We start from the raw sequence: 17,842 nt of genomic DNA on the forward strand, positions 1-17,842 counted from the left end.
AGAGAGAGAGACGGAGGTGGGGGGTTGAGGGGATTGGGTCCAGCAACCCCACCTGCCACAGCTATGTTTAACATGCTGAATCCACTCTGGCACACAGGGCTCCAGAGCAGGACGCAGCATGGGACGGATGCACAGAAAGTATAAGAAAAGAGAGAAGGAATGGATGGACATGGGTGGAAAACAGGGACGGATGAGACGGCAGAGATGGACAAGTGAGTGAGAATCCATTGAGTATTGGTGATGACAGTTTTAGGAGATAAACGTAGATTAAATATGAATTTAGACATAAAGGAAAGTGAACAAGTAGCATGGGAAGAAGGGTTACACGATTAAAACGGCTTAATTAACTGTAAACTTTTTTAAGTGAAAGAAGCATCCTTCTGTGTTTCAAATAGCAACACTGTTTATTTTTAAGACTGAACGTGAAAAACAATGAAAAGAAATAATCTAACAGCATCCTTGGCTCGCTGGCTGGGTTAAGGAAAAGCTTTCTGAGAACCAACTTTTTTTTTTCTTTTAGATAAGCCTGTGAGCAGCACTGGAGATGCCAGGTCAGGTTTTTTTTAACTTTCCTTTTCTGTCTCAGTTCCTCAGTTTTCAAACAAAGCTGCCTGCTCTCTTAACATGCAGACATATATTATGCCACCATTTTTTTTCTTCTTCTTTTTGTGGCCTCAATAAGATAAAATAACCACATCAGCAGCCAACCATTTTGGCCACTAGGAGGAGGTCTTGTAAAACTCAGAAATACTTCAGGCAGATGCAGCTGCACTCTGAATTGTGCTTGACATTTGATGGCTGGAAACTGCTGAAAATTTCACAGCAACATTTTCTGCTGATTTCAGTGCACGAGCACGAATACTGCGTTTGACAAGACTTTACGATAAAGTGGAGAGCTACGATGTAACATTTAGTTTTTTTGGTTAGTGTCCATTGATCACATCTGCAAAACACTTGATATACAGTATGTTCAAGTTTTACCAAAACCGACAAAAGAAAACAAAATTCAAAATATTAAATAGTGGCAGTAACACTGCTAAATATTTTTTTACATTTTGTGCACTATCCAGAACTTCTACTTTTTTATGATAATGTCCTTGAAAGTGACGATATAATGATGTTATGTTGTACAGATTCCATTCTGTATTTTTGCAAAAAGGTTATTACAATTCCTGTCAGGGAATTTTATTTTTACCCTGTTGGTTTTTATTTTTGGATTTAGGAGTTTGCATGTTCTCCCCGTGCTTGCGTGGGTTCCCTCCGGATACTCCCACAGTCCAAAAACATGCATAGTAGGTTAATTGCTGATTCTAAATTGCCCCTAGGTGTGAGTGCTAGTGTGCATGGATTGTGTGTATATATTGTGACCTGTCCAGGGTGTAACCCCTGCCTCTCACCTGAAATGAGCTGGGATAGGCTCCAGCAGACCCCCGTGACCCTGCAAAGGATGAAGCGGGTATAGATAATGGATGGATGGATGGTTTTTATTTTTAATTTTAATTTTAATCTATCACACTGTAATCTGTACATCTTTTTCTAGTTTCTCTACCTTGGGAATTATCTGTCTCATTGTAGAATAAGACCTTCCTTACGCATATTTCTGTGATTTTTGTGATTTCTTGGCTTCTGCACGGAAGATAATTTCTATATCATATAATTGAATGGTCAACAACAGCACAGTAGAACAGCAATTACAGTAAGAATAATGGAATTTAAAAAAAGCTGCAACTTGGTTGTAAAATTTAAAGTATGTTGGGTAAATTTACTCACCAAGTATAATTGTGAGGTACACAATTTTTGCCAACCCCTTAAGTACCTACTTTTATTGCAGTTTTACCTCAGCACCCTTTAGGTAAAGCAGTCTGTCCACCTGAAAGTCAGTGGCGTCGTAGCTTCCTTGCTATGTCTTCCATATGTCGAAGTGGCATTGAACGAGACACTTAACCCCACGCTGCTCCTTATATGTTCATCAGTGTGTGAATCTGTGGATGAAAGAAAAAGCACTGCCTAAAGCAAATTTTAAAAAAAGGTATCTCAGTAGAGTTCATGAGAGTGCTGTATGAGTGTGTGTGTGGACAGAAAATGCAGCTTGCAGTGTAGAGTGTGAAGCATTGCATGCTCAACGAGAACAGAAGAGCACTGCATAATTGTAATTAGTCACTGTTAATTCATTCATTTTCCATTCAAACGTTCAGTTAATTTCCCTGCAGTTATGAGTCAACTATTGAATTGTTGAAGATTAATTTGCTGATCTTCAGCTTGCCACTGACTCGTTGCAGCTCTGCATCTAATACATGAAATATGGATTACATCGGTTGGTCACGAATAGGATTGTGTATGCTCCTGACTCACCACCTGCCAAGGATGTACCTTACCTGAACAGGATGGATGGATGGATGGATGGATGGATGGATGGATGGATGGATGGATGGATGGATGGATGGATGGATGGATGACATTGGTCAAAATAAATTGCACAATGCTGCTTCAGTTTCATGGTCTGGATGGTTCAGACTTGCCGTTACAACAAAACCAAACCATTACTAATGTTACTTCTCTCTTTTAAGAAAAGCTATCATGCAAGTTGTGTAAACCTACTCAAGCAGCTTGTAATATTTTAAGCTCTTCTCTGTTCACCAAATTGAAATGCAGAGTTTAATGTCTTTTCAATATGAACATTCTGCTTTATCTTTCTCTGTTAGGATTACACAACATTGCATCATTCTGTGTGAGAGAGTGCTTGTTTGAAGATTTTTGTGGTCTGAAAAAAGTTTCATTTTGAATGTTCTTTATTTAATGTTCTGAATTTACAGTTTGACTCCATTGAAAATGTTGCATAAGCTGTCAGTACAGTACACAAAACTTCAAAATAAGATACATGTGAACACTAGGAGGAGCCCTCTCCACGTGACTTGTTTGGGACCCGGCTCACGTTACTGACAAGGAATACTCCCTAAAACCAGAGTACCGTTATGTTACTGTGTTTCTGAAAGATAGAAGACCAGCTACAACCTTGAACCTGCAGCAGAGGACAAAACAAAAGCAGTGGGGATGGAGGATGATGACTCACAGTAAGATCAATTATGAATGATATGAACAGCCAAAATACATGAAATTGGAAGAAAAAAACTTTTCAAATTAAGCTTCTTTCGAAATGTAACATGGCATTTCTTCTTAAATCAGACGAAAGTATGTTTATGTGACTTTCATCACACTGTGGAATCAGGGATAGACTTAAAACTGTTCACTGAAACTGCAATAGAAACCAAGATACCATTTATTTCATTGTTTATTTATGTGTTTTTAACCTTCTCTGGCCGTCTCATCGCTTCATTTCCGCGTTTTCCCGTCGTGTGGCGAACCGCTGAAACGTGAAGGCCTCAAATTATGCAACACCGGCGGCCTCTGCCGGCTTCCTATTGGCCCCGGCGTGTTCCAGCAGGGGGCGTGGTTTAACTGAACCAGCCATCCCATTGGCTGCGTCCGCGGGAGGGGGCGGTCCCTCTGGTTTCATTCATAAATCCAGCGGCCGAGCATCACCGACATGTGAAGAGCGCTCTCTGTTGTTGCACACATCTCTGTCAGTGGCGTCAATTCAGTGGAAGCTAAGGTATGGCAAGGTTACGAGTCACAGAACTTAACTAGAGTATCAATCAACACATCCAGCAAATACTCATCACAGAAGTCTGCTATGTAGCTGATCTGTGTGGTCAAGAAAATTGGAACTTTTTCAAATACAGTCTCGCTCACTGCAAAAACTCAAAATCTTACCAGGAATATTTGTCTTATTTCTAGTTAAAATGTCTCATTTTTAGTAAAAAAAATCTCATTACACTTAAAACAAGAGTCATCACCAGAAAAATAACTTGTTAATTGACCATTTTCACCTTTTTCAAGTAAATTTTCACTTGAAATAAGTAGAAAAATCTGCCAGTGGGACAAGATTTATCTTCTCATTACAAGCAAAAAAATCTTGTTCCACTGGCAGATTTTTCTACTTATTTTAAGTGAAAATCTACTTGAAACAGGTGAAAATGTTTGTTTTTGAGTCTTGTCTTAAATGTAATGAGATTTTTTATGACTAAAAATTAGACATTTTAACTAGAAATAAGACAAATATTCTTGTTAGGATTTTGAGTTTTTGCAGTGTATAATAACTAGTGAAATCGATCATGTTGTTCTGATATGCATTTGTAGTTATTTTATATGTATTAAGTAATAGAATAATCAATACAAATAGACACAGAGTAATTCCATAAATGTATTTAAAAAACAAACATTTACATTTTCCCTTTAAGCCAAGGTGTGGCGGCTGCCATACCTTGCCATACCCAATTGACGCCCCTGATCTTTGTGCTCCGCAGATGCAAAATGGAGAGAATATATGCAGCCTTGGCAGAAAATGGAGCTCAACTAGACTTAAATAAAAAATTCATGGGTTTTTTTGGGCGCCTACATAAAGATGTCTTTCGGGGATATATCGCAATGCATGGGCGTGGTTTCATGGACTTTTATGAAGGTGGTGTTTTCACTAAATGAAAAAGACCTACAACCAAGGGCCCTTGGGCACATCAAACCAAACCCAAAACAGAACACATTAATAATATACCCTGACCCTTCTTGGCTATGTTGGATGCAGAGAGTAAATGCACTTGCTGTGTGTTTGGGATGGAGAAACTTAGCAGACAGGTGTAAAGAAGAGAGAGAGGTCAAAGCACAAATGAGAAAGTGTTTCCCAGTCGACATGGTTTCCAGGTTAAATGTGATAAGTCAGCCTTTGTAAGCTTTAGTCACTTTTAAGCCCCTGGCTTCCCGCAAACAGATACAATTTCTGTTGCGTCTGACCCTGGTCACACGTGCCTGTGCATTTGACCTTCTGCCGACTTCTCTACCTGATCATTTGCATGCTGTAGTGTGCAAAGCTTCAAGGTCAATATCTTCTTTGGAAGGTCATTGCAGAAACATTATGAATACAATATTGTCTAATATTATCAAATAATGCAAGTCTAAGTGTACTGAAATTAAGTTATTTTCTAATACTCCAAAGTAAGAGGAGCAAATTAACTTTCTACAAATCATTTTATATGTGCTTTATATTCAACAGATCAGATTCTCTGTCATCAGAGCACCTTTTCGATTTCCACCATCAGTAATTGAACTGAAGAGGGCTCTAATTTTAAAATTGCAACCAATTCAACATGTTATTCAATTATCAATTTGGTCAACAAATGAGTCATTCATAGGTTTAGGCTTCCTATTACTACCCTCATTGGATCCTATAGCATGTCAATACGAGGAATGGAAATGAGGAAAGGACCCAGAGAGAGAGAGAGAGAGAAAAACAACATTCACATACAGAAACAGGTGGGGGATGGGGATGGTTGGGAAAGGAGATGGATAAGGATGGAAATGATGGGGGTGGTCGTCAGCACCCATGAACTCGGAGTTGGTTCATTCGGTTCATGTGTTGCAGAGGAATGCTGTAGGGGGATGGTAGGCTAGGCTTTTTGAACCTGCTCCCTATACTATATATATACATATATATATATATATATACAAATGTAAACAAACCAGACTTATTCTCTTGGTTTCCTGTCACCAAAGGCCAACTTTTATTGTTCTTTGACAATCAGAGCGGCTGGGTGGTGCATAGTTAAAATTCTGAAAGAAATGTTTTGTCAATAACACAAGGACACAGGGCCCTATGTGTATGTCAAGGAGAGGGTTCAGTAAGTTCATGTGTATGTTGTACGTGCAGTGGGGGATGGGCAGGCTCTTCCTCCCGTTCCTGCAACATATGAGGCATTTCACGTCTAAAAATATGTGTAAAAGCCAGCATAGATCCTCTACAGCAGTTTAAATCTTGCATGGAGAGAAAACACATTTACATTTGTTGAGTATTGAAGAGAGGATGTGAGTGTTTTGATGGGTATGTATCATGTGTATGTGGCTTATACATGCTGTACGTGCAGCTGCCATGCTTCTTTTAAGAGGTGGTCATTGAGTTCATTTTCTTGTAAGCCAATGGCAGGCTGCATTATGGCTGTATAGAATGAACCAACACACCTGACTTGAATTTGATTTTACTGATGATCTTACATGAATTATACAGACAATAACACAAAATTAAATATCACATTTCAATTAGAATAAAGTAACCTGCTAGAAATTAATATCTGAAATTAAGAAAAGAAAGACAATTTAATTATATAAAGAAATTAAAGCAACAGAGCAATGAAACATGTTTAGTCCAAACTATATAATAAAACACACCTCAGATAAGGTAAGAGAATTCTTTTGGAATGAGAGGTTAATCTGCTTCCATCTGTAAAAAAAAAACATAACAGTCCTCCTGCTTGAGTTATCAGAAATATCACATGCTACTGTCTATAACCCAAGAGAAGCAAGTTCACACTATTGATAATTTACTTTAGCCTTGAAGCGCCTCATGGTGAATATTGAAGGGAGGGGTGTAGCCTATACAAGCACTGTTGGGTCTGACAATTGAATAGAACAGAGGAGTTATAGTGAATTTGCCTGGAGACGGACTGTGCTCCAATCTTAAACGACACCTATAATGGCCTGATTTAAATGGGGAAGTGTTTCTAAACCAATTAAAATCATATCAGTTTTTAAATAGATTTTTTTTTTTTATAAACACACATCAGCATGATGTTTGGTGAAATATGAAGTGACAACATTTTATAAATGTGCTGTTTGTTATTTTGGATCGTGGATATACCTGGATTTTTTTTAAACAATATTTTTATTAATTTTTCACTTTTACAAGTAAAGAATGGAAACATAAAATGATCCACAGAAATAACAAGCAAAACAGGCAAACAAACAAAAAAACTAAACACCAGCTCAGTTCCATATAAATAATATCCTGGGATACAGTAAAAATGTACAGTATGACCAGTCAAAAAAATCCCTCTAACATGATATTAGAGACATCAGGCTCTACATAGTTCAAGTAGGGCTCCCAAACTTTATAGAATTGGTCTGTTTTTGAATGTAATATACATGTAAGGTACTCTAATGGCACTGGATCAAACACCACTCTTTGCCAGCCTATAACACCTGGTACGTTTTCCATTGATCCACTGCAATAAAATATTCTTCCTCGCTGCATAAGTAAGAATACAATACAGCCTCCTATTATGTTTTGATGTTAAGTGTTGTCTTGGGAGGCCCCAATAAGAGAGATACAGGGTCCATCTCCAGTTTTAAACCCAATATCTTTTCTATTTCAGATAGCACATTAGATCAATATATTTGCAGTTTGCAACATGACCAAAAACAATGAGTTAGGGTACCAATTTCTATCTTGCATTTAAGGCACATGGGTGAGAGAGTATAGGATTGAAGTGATGTCTACATTTGGATATACCTGGATGCAGTGGCGTCACTTCAGTCAAAGCTAAGGTATGGCAAGGTTATAAGTCACAGAACTTAACTAGAATATCAATCAACACGTCCAGCAAATACTCATCACAGAAGTCTGCTATGTAGCTTATCTGTGTGGTCAAGAAAATTGGAACTTTTTCAAATGCAGTCTCGCTCACTGCAAAAACTCAAAATCTTACCAGGAATATTTGTCTTATTTCTAGTTAAAATGTCTCATTTTTAGTCAAAAAATCTCATTACACTTAAAACAAGAGCCATCACCAGAAAAATAACTTGTTATTTGACCATTTTCACCTGTTTCAAGTAAATTTTCACTTGAAATAAGTAGAAAAATCTGCCAGTGGGATAAGATTTATCTTCTCATTACAAGCAAAACAATCTTGTTCCACTGGCAGATTTTTCCACTTATTTTATATGAAAATCTACTTGAAACAGGTGAAAATGGTTGTTTCTGAGTCTTGTCTTAAATGTAATGAGATTTTAGACATTTTAACTAGAAATAAGACAAATATTCTTAAGATTTTGAGTTTTTACAGTGTTGTAGTACATGTTCTTCTGATTTGCATTTGTAGTTATTCTATATGTATTGAGTAATAGAATAATCAATACAAATAGACAGAGTAATTCCATAAATGTATTTAAAAAACAAACATTTACATTTTCCCTTGAAGCCAAGGTGTGGCGGCTGCCATACCTTGGCATACCCAATTGACACCCCTGACAGGGTCCATCTCCAGTTTTAAACCCAATATCTTTTCTATTTCAGATAGCACATTAGACCAATATCTTTGCAGTTGACATGCAACATGACCAAAAACAATGAGTTAGGGTACCAATTTCTATCTTGCATTTAAATTTTAAGGCACATGGGTGAGAGAGTATAGGATTGAAGTGATGTCTACATTTGGATATACCTGGATGGATTTAAGTAGTATCTGTGATCGATGAAGTGGGTTGCATAAGGAAGCTCGTTCAATTTTACGTGCAAGTGAAGTTTCTGAGGGGAGTGGGCGGGGTCCTCGTGTCTGTGTATGTTAGATGCAAAGGCCGTATGAGGCATCTCTCGATGCCGTAGTGCCTGCGTGTGTTTACACCCGCTCGCCATAGTAGAGCAGCGTTTCCCGACATCATCATCGAGGCTGATTTATGGTACTGCGTCACACCAACGCAGAGCCTACGTAACCTCCGCCGTACCCCTCAGCGTAGGGTCTGCGTCGATTTAACGCAGGACCACAATTCAGGCTTCACACACACACATGAGTGGGCGGGGCCGCGGCTGCCTGCGCTGGCGTCCAATCAGCGGAGAGTAAATTTGTCACTGGCTCAAAGGTTTGACCAATGGCGTGCTTCGCTCCCGGGGCATCAGCCAATAGGAAGAGCGCAAATCGCGGGCACGTGGACAGACGCACATGTTGACGCTAGTGGAGTGTGTATCTGGAGGAAGATCCCGCACAGAGCGATGAGAGCCGAGGCTGGGACCCTGATGCTGCGGTTACACACGGATCTCTTATAACCAGGAGACAACCGCAACTCATACATTAGATTTTCGGAATCTCTATTTCTATTTTTTTATCTCTATTTACTTAAGGTGAGTAAAAACCGCCTTTTGTGTTGTAGTTTGAAAGAAAAAAAATACAAAGTTGGCAAAGTAGTCAGAGGGAATTTCCTGTTCCGATGCATCCTGTGGGCTTTCTTATCCAGCAGTAAATGTGGATCTGGAGAAAAGCTCTCTGCTCTATTTAAAAAAAAAAAATCGCTACTGTGTCTTGATTGCAACTTAGTTAGAAAGTAGCCATCCCTTTTTTTAAAAACAGATTTCATTGCGCTTGACATTTGCTTTGCTGTGTTGTTACTCAAATCAGTTTCTGATATTTTCTGTTATTTCTGAACCAAAAAAAAAAAGGAGGAAATAATATTTGAATAGATGATTTTGTGAATGGTTAGATGTTTGTAATGCAAAGATAAACAGCGATCACCTCCATCTGTGCCATGCACCATCTCCTCATATCTCCACCCACTACACGCTGAGCTTTAAAACAAAAAAGAAAAAAAAGTGGAAACTATTGTTTATGTGAATTTCGTTTTCCAGCGATGAAACGCATATTGCAGGAGGGGCAAGCCATCCTGTCTGTTGTAAAAGCTTAAAACTTAGACCCTAACTGAAACAGGCACACCCACTTAATCAGTTGCTCTTTCTCCTCTCTTTCGCCTCCCTGTTTGCACAAATCTGTCTTTTTGTGTGAATGAGTGTTGACCAGTTGAGCCCATTTCCGATTTTCCCTGTCATTTTCCCATATGGTGGGATCAGAGATCAGCAGGCTGTCAGAGACTAGTGCAACTATAAGAGACTAGGGAAAGACATATGAGAGACATAGTCATCATGACCAGAGACGGAGAAAATAAGATGTGAGAGGAAGAGGAGGAGGGCTGCCTTGGAGAGGGGCACCCAGTTTGTGTGCATAACGAACAGGATGAGCTACACGGGGAGAGATGAGAGGCAAGCGGAACTGCAGCCTTAGAGGAAAGAGGGTGGTTTGTGTGTTTCTGTTTGAGTCCAAGGGGGGGGATGGAGAGCCAGCCTGAGACAGAAGAGGGGAGGGGCCACAGAGAGCACTGGAGGCTGTGGTGGAGAGGGAGAGCGTCTATTCTGATTCCACTACTCTACAAGCTCCCATCCCCCTCGCAGTTTACTCTCCTCCAGTCTCCTCAATGGGAGCCAGACATGCACCACCATTGTATGCCTTCTGCCTACCCCCTGTCCCACTATGCACCATGCTAAACTAGGGCACTGGTATAGCCACCATTTTGAGTTGTAGGGTTTGTGATTTCACTAATTTCATGGGACAAAGGAGTGTATCCAAATGGAAAGCATGTCTTTTTTCTCAGTTTGTCTCATGCCCCATTTGAGCTACTTCTCCCTCAATCAAGCCTATTTTTGTTTCTCTCTATGCTGATTCTACCCTCGTATTAATCATAACCCTCTGCTACTGCCCTAACAGGGATGCAGTCACAAGGAAGCACCTCAACTCAGCCCTCATTTGATTCCATGAGCTCCAGCGACAGCGTCCTGTTCAGCGACTCGGAACAGGCGGAGGATGACACAGACGTCTTTTTGACCGACAGTTCTTCTTCTGTCAGCATGGGTGGGGCAGGCCAGGTCGCCACCAAAACGGATGCCAGATCAGAGAGGCCCAGGTCCCTCTGGACGTGCGGCGGCTTCACAGATAAGGAGGAGGAGGAGCCATACAGGTCAGAGCGTGGCAGCAAAGAAGCTCACCTCGGTTTGGCAGAGACTGATCCTATGAAGCCAGCACCAAAATCAAAAGGAGATATATTGTTTGCTCAGAAGGTAAGGGAGTGTATTGAGCTGTGTTTAAAACTTAACTAAGGAAAAAAACATTGATGATAATTAGAGGAAAGATGACATAGCAGTGTGTGTTAGGAAGAAAGCTCAGCAGACTTCTTTAGACCGTAAGGCCTTAGCAAAACTGTAATCTATCTTCTCTCTCTCTTCCTGTGTCAGTGTGCTGAGCTGCAGGGTTTTGTCAGGCCACTTCTCGAGCTGCTGAATGGACTGAAGAAGGGCCGATTCGACCACGGTAAGCATCCTTACACCACTGCCTCCAGGAAGCATGTGTGCAGACTTGTGGGTGAAGTTGTAGATGCTAAATGCAGGCTTTGATCGAAGAGGCCTTTCCATTGCACTAGTCAGTGTTCCATTGTGCAGCACTCTGTATCGATGCAGTTCAACATGCAGCACGTGTCACATGACAGTCTGTAGAGGCCCACTCATTAGCCCACCCTGCTACAGTTTACCAATATCCTGAGTTGAAGTGGAATGTGTGTCTGTGATGGAACCTGTGCATGTTCACATGTGCTTTCCTTTGGTGTCACCACTGACTGGAGGATTATGTTTTTGATTGACAGGTCTAAGTAGTTTCCAACAGAGTGTTGCCATGGATCGCATACAGAGGATTGTGGGCGTTTTACAGAGACCTAACTGCGGGTAAGATGTCATCCCCATTCTCCCAGCAACCAACTTTTATATCTCTTTGTCTCCTGATAAGTTTTTTCCCACCATCGTTATACATCTCAACTGGATTAGAGAATCTTAACGATTATTAGACACCACAACAGCCAGATGAGATGAGTGACATGTCAAGCCTCATCTCCTGTTGCATGTTTTATTTAGCTCTGTTGGGGGCAGGTAGAGTTGCAGCATTCATCAGCAGTGCAGAGACAACATTTTTGAAGGAGATGTATAGGCAAATTCCTAAAAGAGTTTATTTTTATCACACAGTGACACAAAAACATTTGCACTTCTCTTAACTTAAAAAGTAAAGCTGTCATTCCCTTTTCATTGTAGGGAGAAGTACATGAACACGCTGCTTCAAGTTGAAGGGATGTTAAAGCTTTGGTTTCCCCAAATCCATAATCGAGCTGCGTGTGCAGCCTCAAGCATCGCCACATCCCCCACTCATTCCTTCCAGGACACTTCCGTCTCCACCCCACCGCACAAGCACCGGGATCAGTTACATATTCCTGTCAAGGTGAGTGCATTCCTGGGAGTCTAAGAATGTACTTGCACAAATACCCCTTCCCCCTTAAACCAGTTACAATAACACTAGTTGAGCTTCAGATTAACTTGTGAATTACTCTTCTGTTTGTTCTCCAGAAGCGCAGACTGAGCTGGACAGGTACGGACTCCCCCACACCTTCTCCTGTTCTTATCAAGTGCCCCCGCATCAGCGCAGAAGACGGAACAATGAAGCCCGAACAAGACACGGGACACCGTCCTCCCTCTTCCCCCTCGCTGGCAAACCAACATTCCCCTGATGTGGCCGCTAATGGTCACCTAAATGATGACAAGAAGGGTAAAGACAGTGAGAATGGAGAACCGGGCAAGCTGTCCAAGTACAATGCCGGCCAGAGCTCAGAGCCGAGCCTGACGTGGGTGCATGTCGCTCCCATCCTGTCACCACGAAAAGCCTGTCTCTCCCACGAGGGCACAACCATCGTGGCTCACATTGAAAATGTCCTCCCACTGAGCATAAGGGGCAGTCCAGCTATGCAAGACAGTTCCATCTCATCCACCACCCCCTCCAAACACCCCAACAATCAGAAGATGCCAGTCCAGTGCCAAAGCCAGCCTGTTCCTGTACAGCAGAATGAGACAGAGATCGCTGACACACATCAGGGTGAAAGCCAGCCTTCAGCTGTCACACTGAAGCCTTTGTCCGGGGTGTGCCCCGCTACCTGATGCACCGAGGAAGCAAAGAGCCAGCAGCCTTGCTTTTATTACACCAACAGGCTTAAAGCTGCTGTCACAGGAAGAAAGGGTAGAGGTCTTTGGTCTGTGATTATGAATGCATTTTATTAAGAGCAAGAACTGTTGGCGTTAAACGAACAAACCCAACCTGCCATCAACTGCAATTGGAACGTCTTTTACAGACAGGACATAATGATTTGAAATGAATCACATCCATAAAAGAACAATGATAGTAGTACTACAGTAATCCAGGCATGCACAAAGTGTATATGGTTGGAAGGGAAAGAAGAAAAAAAACAATTAAGAGTTCAGGATAACAGGCATTATGGACACTGGGAGAAACTGGAGAATCTGGGAGTGTGACTGGTGATTGACAGCAATCAATATATTCAGAGATGGCTGTTTCTGAACAACTCTGACTTGAAGGACAGACCCTCTGAAAATGGAAAATCTCCCGTCAGCATTAACAATGACAGCTTCAGATGTCCTGAGTTGCTCCAGAGTGAGTAACAGTAAGAGTGTTCTGGAGGTGCTTTTGACTTTACATTCACTTGTTCATAGAAGTGAGGCATCTGGCTTGCAAAGAAAAAAAAGTGACATTGAAGTCGGTGATGAAAATCATGTAGTTAGTGATGTTAGAAATGCAAAACACAATTAAGCATTCAATTCCCAGTGTAATGTATTCTAAGTTGTTGGAATGGTGGAAGAATTGTGTTGCTACTTACAGATGTAATCAAAGGAAGAAATGTTTGGGCACTTGGCTGGCAGATCCAGCAGCATGGATCGGGGTGATGTCACGGTGATCAAATAACTTCTCGTCAAGCTGCGGATCAGATGTTTTTGCCTGGTCTATGGCAGCGAACCGACTGGGAATCAGGGTCAAGAAAATCCCAGGAACAGTCTCGAAAAGGCTATCCTGAGTGAGAAATAAGGACGGACGACTCTCGAGTCCCACAGTTAATTTATTCATGTGTTAATCTGACGCTGCAGCTATTTATTGTTGTATTTATTTATTGGGCAGCTGATTATCGCCTGCTGTGCACTCGCACAGTTTGGCCTACATTTTTTTGATAATAGGAAAGATTCTGTTGACATTTCTTTCTTTTTTTTGTGAATAACAAAAGTGGGGAAAAAAATTAAGAAAATGAAATGTTTTGACTGGACTATTGGACTACTGTGCCTTTAACCAAATAGGATGTGTTCGGAAAAGTATTTGGTGCTTGCAGTGCATTCATACTGCATCTAGATTGTTTGAATTTCACAAAACCAGTACACATTCAGTCAGGAATGCCTACATGTAGTCTCCATCATCTAATTCAGCGTTACAAACCAATGTGTCATCAATTATCTACTTGCTTAGAAACCGGTGTGCAGCTTTAGTATCCTGACAACTACAGTTAAGCCAAACTGCCCACGTTACAAGCTAATACACACACCAGCAGCAGCAGTGGCCACCATTTTGCTATGAGCGTAGCCTTTCTTTCAAAGCTTTTCCCCTGGCTCTTATCAGTGGAGGAAAATACTGAGCTGCACTTAAAGCTGGTGCTCTTGAAAACTTGAAAAGAAAACAAAAAATGTGGAAAATACAAATGTTACGGAGGAAACCTTTTTATTTGCATCACCCTCCACTGCTGCTACTATTATTCTGATTCCAGCTCTAATTTAGACGCTTCATAGGAATATGCAGAATATTCTTATTAATATTGAAATGTTTGTTGGGTTTTTTATTGTCCCATGGAATTGGATATACCTATTATTGAAAAATGTATTGTAAATATAAAAAAAGTATTTTTGAATTGGTATTGATAGTTATTCACTACTTATGTAACTAAGTCTACATACCAGACTCCTCCACATGTGAACACAGAACCATTGGCAGCCATCATGTTGCTGTCCGTGTTTTGTTTTTTTTTAGGGGGGGAAGGAGCGCTCAAACCTTCTGTTTTGGATCAAGACGCTAAGTCTTGACCCGGAGCTGGAAGTGTCTTCCACCTCGCTCTTCTTTTTATACTGTACGGTTGTGGTATGGGAGAGAAATCGATTGCACTTATTTTTCATTGTTTGTATCCTTTTATTTCCACATATTTTTTCTACTGCAGCGACCACTGCTAATTGGTCAGAAATAACAATATCTTGTTTTATTTCAGCTGCCTTCTTCTTATTACATAGCATAAGCTGACTGTGAAAGCCTCCCTTCGCCTCCCCTCCCCCACTCTGCTGCACTTGTCTGCCCTTGCCCTCTCTCCTTCATCTCCCTCAATCCAGTTAGTATCTTTTCTTTCTTACTCTGTCTTTCTTTCACCTCATCTTTAAATGATTTTACCCTCCTGCCGTTGTTTCCTTCATGACATGAAGAAGAAACAAAAGAAATCTTTTAATAAATGACACATTTTTGAAAGATGAGCTGTCCGCCTGTCTGCGTGTTTTGTGGAGCATTTACCTGTATTCCGATATTTTCATGCATTCGGGGTTATTTTGCCTATTTTCTTATGATGTGAGTCAGATTACTATTTTGAAAATAAGCTTTCACTAAACTGATCTATGACTCAAAAAGAGGCAGATTTAGAGACTACATTTCCAAATGTGCGTGAGTGTGTGGGTCGGTGGGTGGAGGGGCTTGAAAGGAGGAAGGAGGGGGGTAGGGTAGTGAGGGAGAAGGAGGGGCCGTAGGGTGCTAGACTTCAGTCTCTAATCTGACCGAAAGTAGTGGGGGGGCTGGCTGATCTTCCAACCAGCTGCTGCTGCAGAACCCACACATTACTGTAGTTCATTTGTGTGTTCATAACTGACTATTTCAAGAGATCACAATCAGTAAATGCTTCCTGAAGGTAGAAGACACGAGTGTGGCGTGGCGGTTTCTCCACTACCTTCCTGATATCAGACTGATCTCTGCATCCGGATAGTGTGATTCAGAAAAAGATCAAACTTTGTCCTGATGCATCACCTAAAGCAATATTAATCTTTAAAAAGTATATGGATGAAATACACATGTCCAAAGACAGCAGGATATATGGTGACCCTGAATTGGAAGAAGTGGGTATAGATTAAAGAAGGAAAAAATTATGAAAATAAGCTATAGAATTAGAAGAATGCAGCAAAATCAAAGAATTTCCATGTTAATTAAAAATTAGATTGCAACTTTGTTGAATACTGACTGAATACTAAATACGGATTAATTATGATAGTGGCTTTACTGTGTAAAAAAAAAAACGACCGAATGTATCCAGTTTCACAAACAGACGTCTGAAGGATCAGGCATGAATGCCATGATATAAAAGAAAGAAGAAAAAAAAAAGTGCAACACCCACGGCTACAAGGCTGTCACTAAAGATGTGGAAACTCTTGTTTAAACAGTTGAGAATGATGTCGAGATCCTTTATTGTCTCACTGCTGATAACAAACTTAAAGAATGTGATGGAAAGATGCACTAAAAGAGGTTGATAAAGAACACGGTTCACATCATGGGGAAAAAATAACCCCACAATGCTATAAGCATAAGTCTGGGGGCCAAGTCAAAGGACAGCGCTTTTTGTCATAAAACACAAAAGAAAAAACAAAATACGATAGATGGATTTGCAAGAAAGGCCACAGTTTTTCTAATGCTGAAGTTCCAGGAGACCAGAGTGAAGCGTTTTGAAAGAGCAGAGGAACTTTCCCACCGTTGGGCTGCTAATGGTCATACTAGCTGCACCAAATGAAATGTGAAATCAGAACATTACCACGGCCTTTTAGAGGAAAATGTCTCACACTGTATCAGTGAACTAAGTTTAGTGCTTTTCATTTTTAGATAGACTATGATCTGAAACACAAGGCACAAAAGAAAAGAACAATATGATCCGTTTTGAGCCAGCAAGCAATGAGACCTGACCTGTATGGAACAAAAAAACATTTGGACAGAGTCCAAATCTGTCATTGCATGGGAGGGTTTTCTAGAAATGACCGTGTACAAAAGCTTCCACAGTGGGCCAAAAACAAACATTTAGTAGTTTCATTGTTGTCAAAGATTCTGCAACAAACTATAAGAGATTTCCAGTTATTCACTTTCATTCACTGTACATTTTTCATTTATGCATTTTTTCCTTTAACCAAGCAAGTTTCTTTTCAGCAACCTTGGACATTTACTTCAAATTCAGGGAATTCTGTTGAGGATTGAAGACTTAATAAATAATTTAGATTACTGGTTCTGTGAATTCAACTATCATTTGACTCTTTTCTAAAAAAAACAAAACATGTTCATCATTTTGTCCTCCTCATGTATCAAATCTGTGGAAAACACACGGGCAGGAAAGTGGCAAATTTTAGGAGGGTGTGGTTTGACTTCACCCTGCTCAGACAGGGTGAAGTCAGCCATGCCACACATACACACACATGAGCCAAGACACACAAACACAGACGCACACACGTGTGCCACTCCCCTACACACGGTCTGACACACTGACTGGCTGATTTAGTGATGGGGGGGGCTCTGACACACTGACTACGCTACGTTACAACAGACATGGCCTGCCTCTCCTTGCCTCTCCCTCTGTCCCGGCCCCCCCTTGTATCCATGCAGTTTTAAGCAGAGAAGCCCTTGCCCTGCTTCTCCCATTCACGACATCCCCCCCTTTCCCTCTGTAGCACGGAAGTGAGGGGGAACTTACTGTAGAGAAGGATGGGAAAGGACGTGAGGAGGAGCACATGCAGGCGGGTTGACCTTACTACGGTCTTGAGGAACGTAGAAGAGATTCCTTGTTCTTTCAACTCAAATGCAAAAATTACATTTTAATTTTTTTGCAAAAGCCACATGCCTTTGTTTTGTGTTTATTTGGTAAAACAGCCCAATTTATGATCAATTTTTAGTTGTATTTTACATTTGAGTCCCTAAATGGTGGAAACATTAAAGCATCATTAATGGTCCCGGTCCTTTTCATGTCTCTGTGTGTCGCACAAGCATGTGTTGGATTATGGTAGCATGTGTGCGCATGCATCAATAGGATTGCACATAATGCACTTACTGCACTTCTTATCCTGTGTTATGCAGGTTTTAATTGTGTGTCTGCATCCTGTCCCTGAGTTCAACAAGTTAAGGGTGTTTCCTGCTCCGCGTGTTGAGAGCGTGAGGATGACAATGATACAATGAGGTGATTATACACATATGTCCCCTCCCCTATTCCTGCACTC

The 17,842-nt window shown here is 40.8% G+C and overlaps 1 protein-coding gene across 4 annotated transcripts; it reads left to right on the top strand.

Annotated features, from left to right (window-relative positions):
* Positions 1 to 115: 115 nt before the first annotated feature.
* Positions 116 to 15,060, top strand: LOC133432766 (uncharacterized). 4 transcript variants are annotated; one of them, XM_061716915.1, is made up of 7 exons: positions 116 to 212; positions 2,994 to 3,071; positions 10,410 to 10,759; positions 10,934 to 11,009; positions 11,338 to 11,416; positions 11,777 to 11,960; positions 12,086 to 15,060. In XM_061716915.1, exons 1-7 carry the CDS (start codon positions 119 to 121, stop codon positions 12,668 to 12,670), a joined length of 1,446 nt encoding a protein of 481 aa, XP_061572899.1. In that variant the 5' UTR covers positions 116 to 118; the 3' UTR covers positions 12,671 to 15,060. The 4 variants fall into 4 exon arrangements, with proteins under 4 accessions (XP_061572899.1, XP_061572901.1, XP_061572900.1 ...); XM_061716917.1 differs by lacking the exon at positions 2,994 to 3,071 and adding an exon at positions 521 to 551 and having other exon boundaries at positions 129 to 212; XM_061716916.1 differs by lacking the exon at positions 2,994 to 3,071 and having other exon boundaries at positions 133 to 212.
* Positions 15,061 to 17,842: the final 2,782 nt, after the last annotated feature.

The sequence above is a fragment of the Cololabis saira genome, chromosome 3, assembly GCF_033807715.1.
Source record: "Cololabis saira isolate AMF1-May2022 chromosome 3, fColSai1.1, whole genome shotgun sequence".
Taxonomy (NCBI): domain Eukaryota; kingdom Metazoa; phylum Chordata; class Actinopteri; order Beloniformes; family Belonidae; genus Cololabis; species Cololabis saira.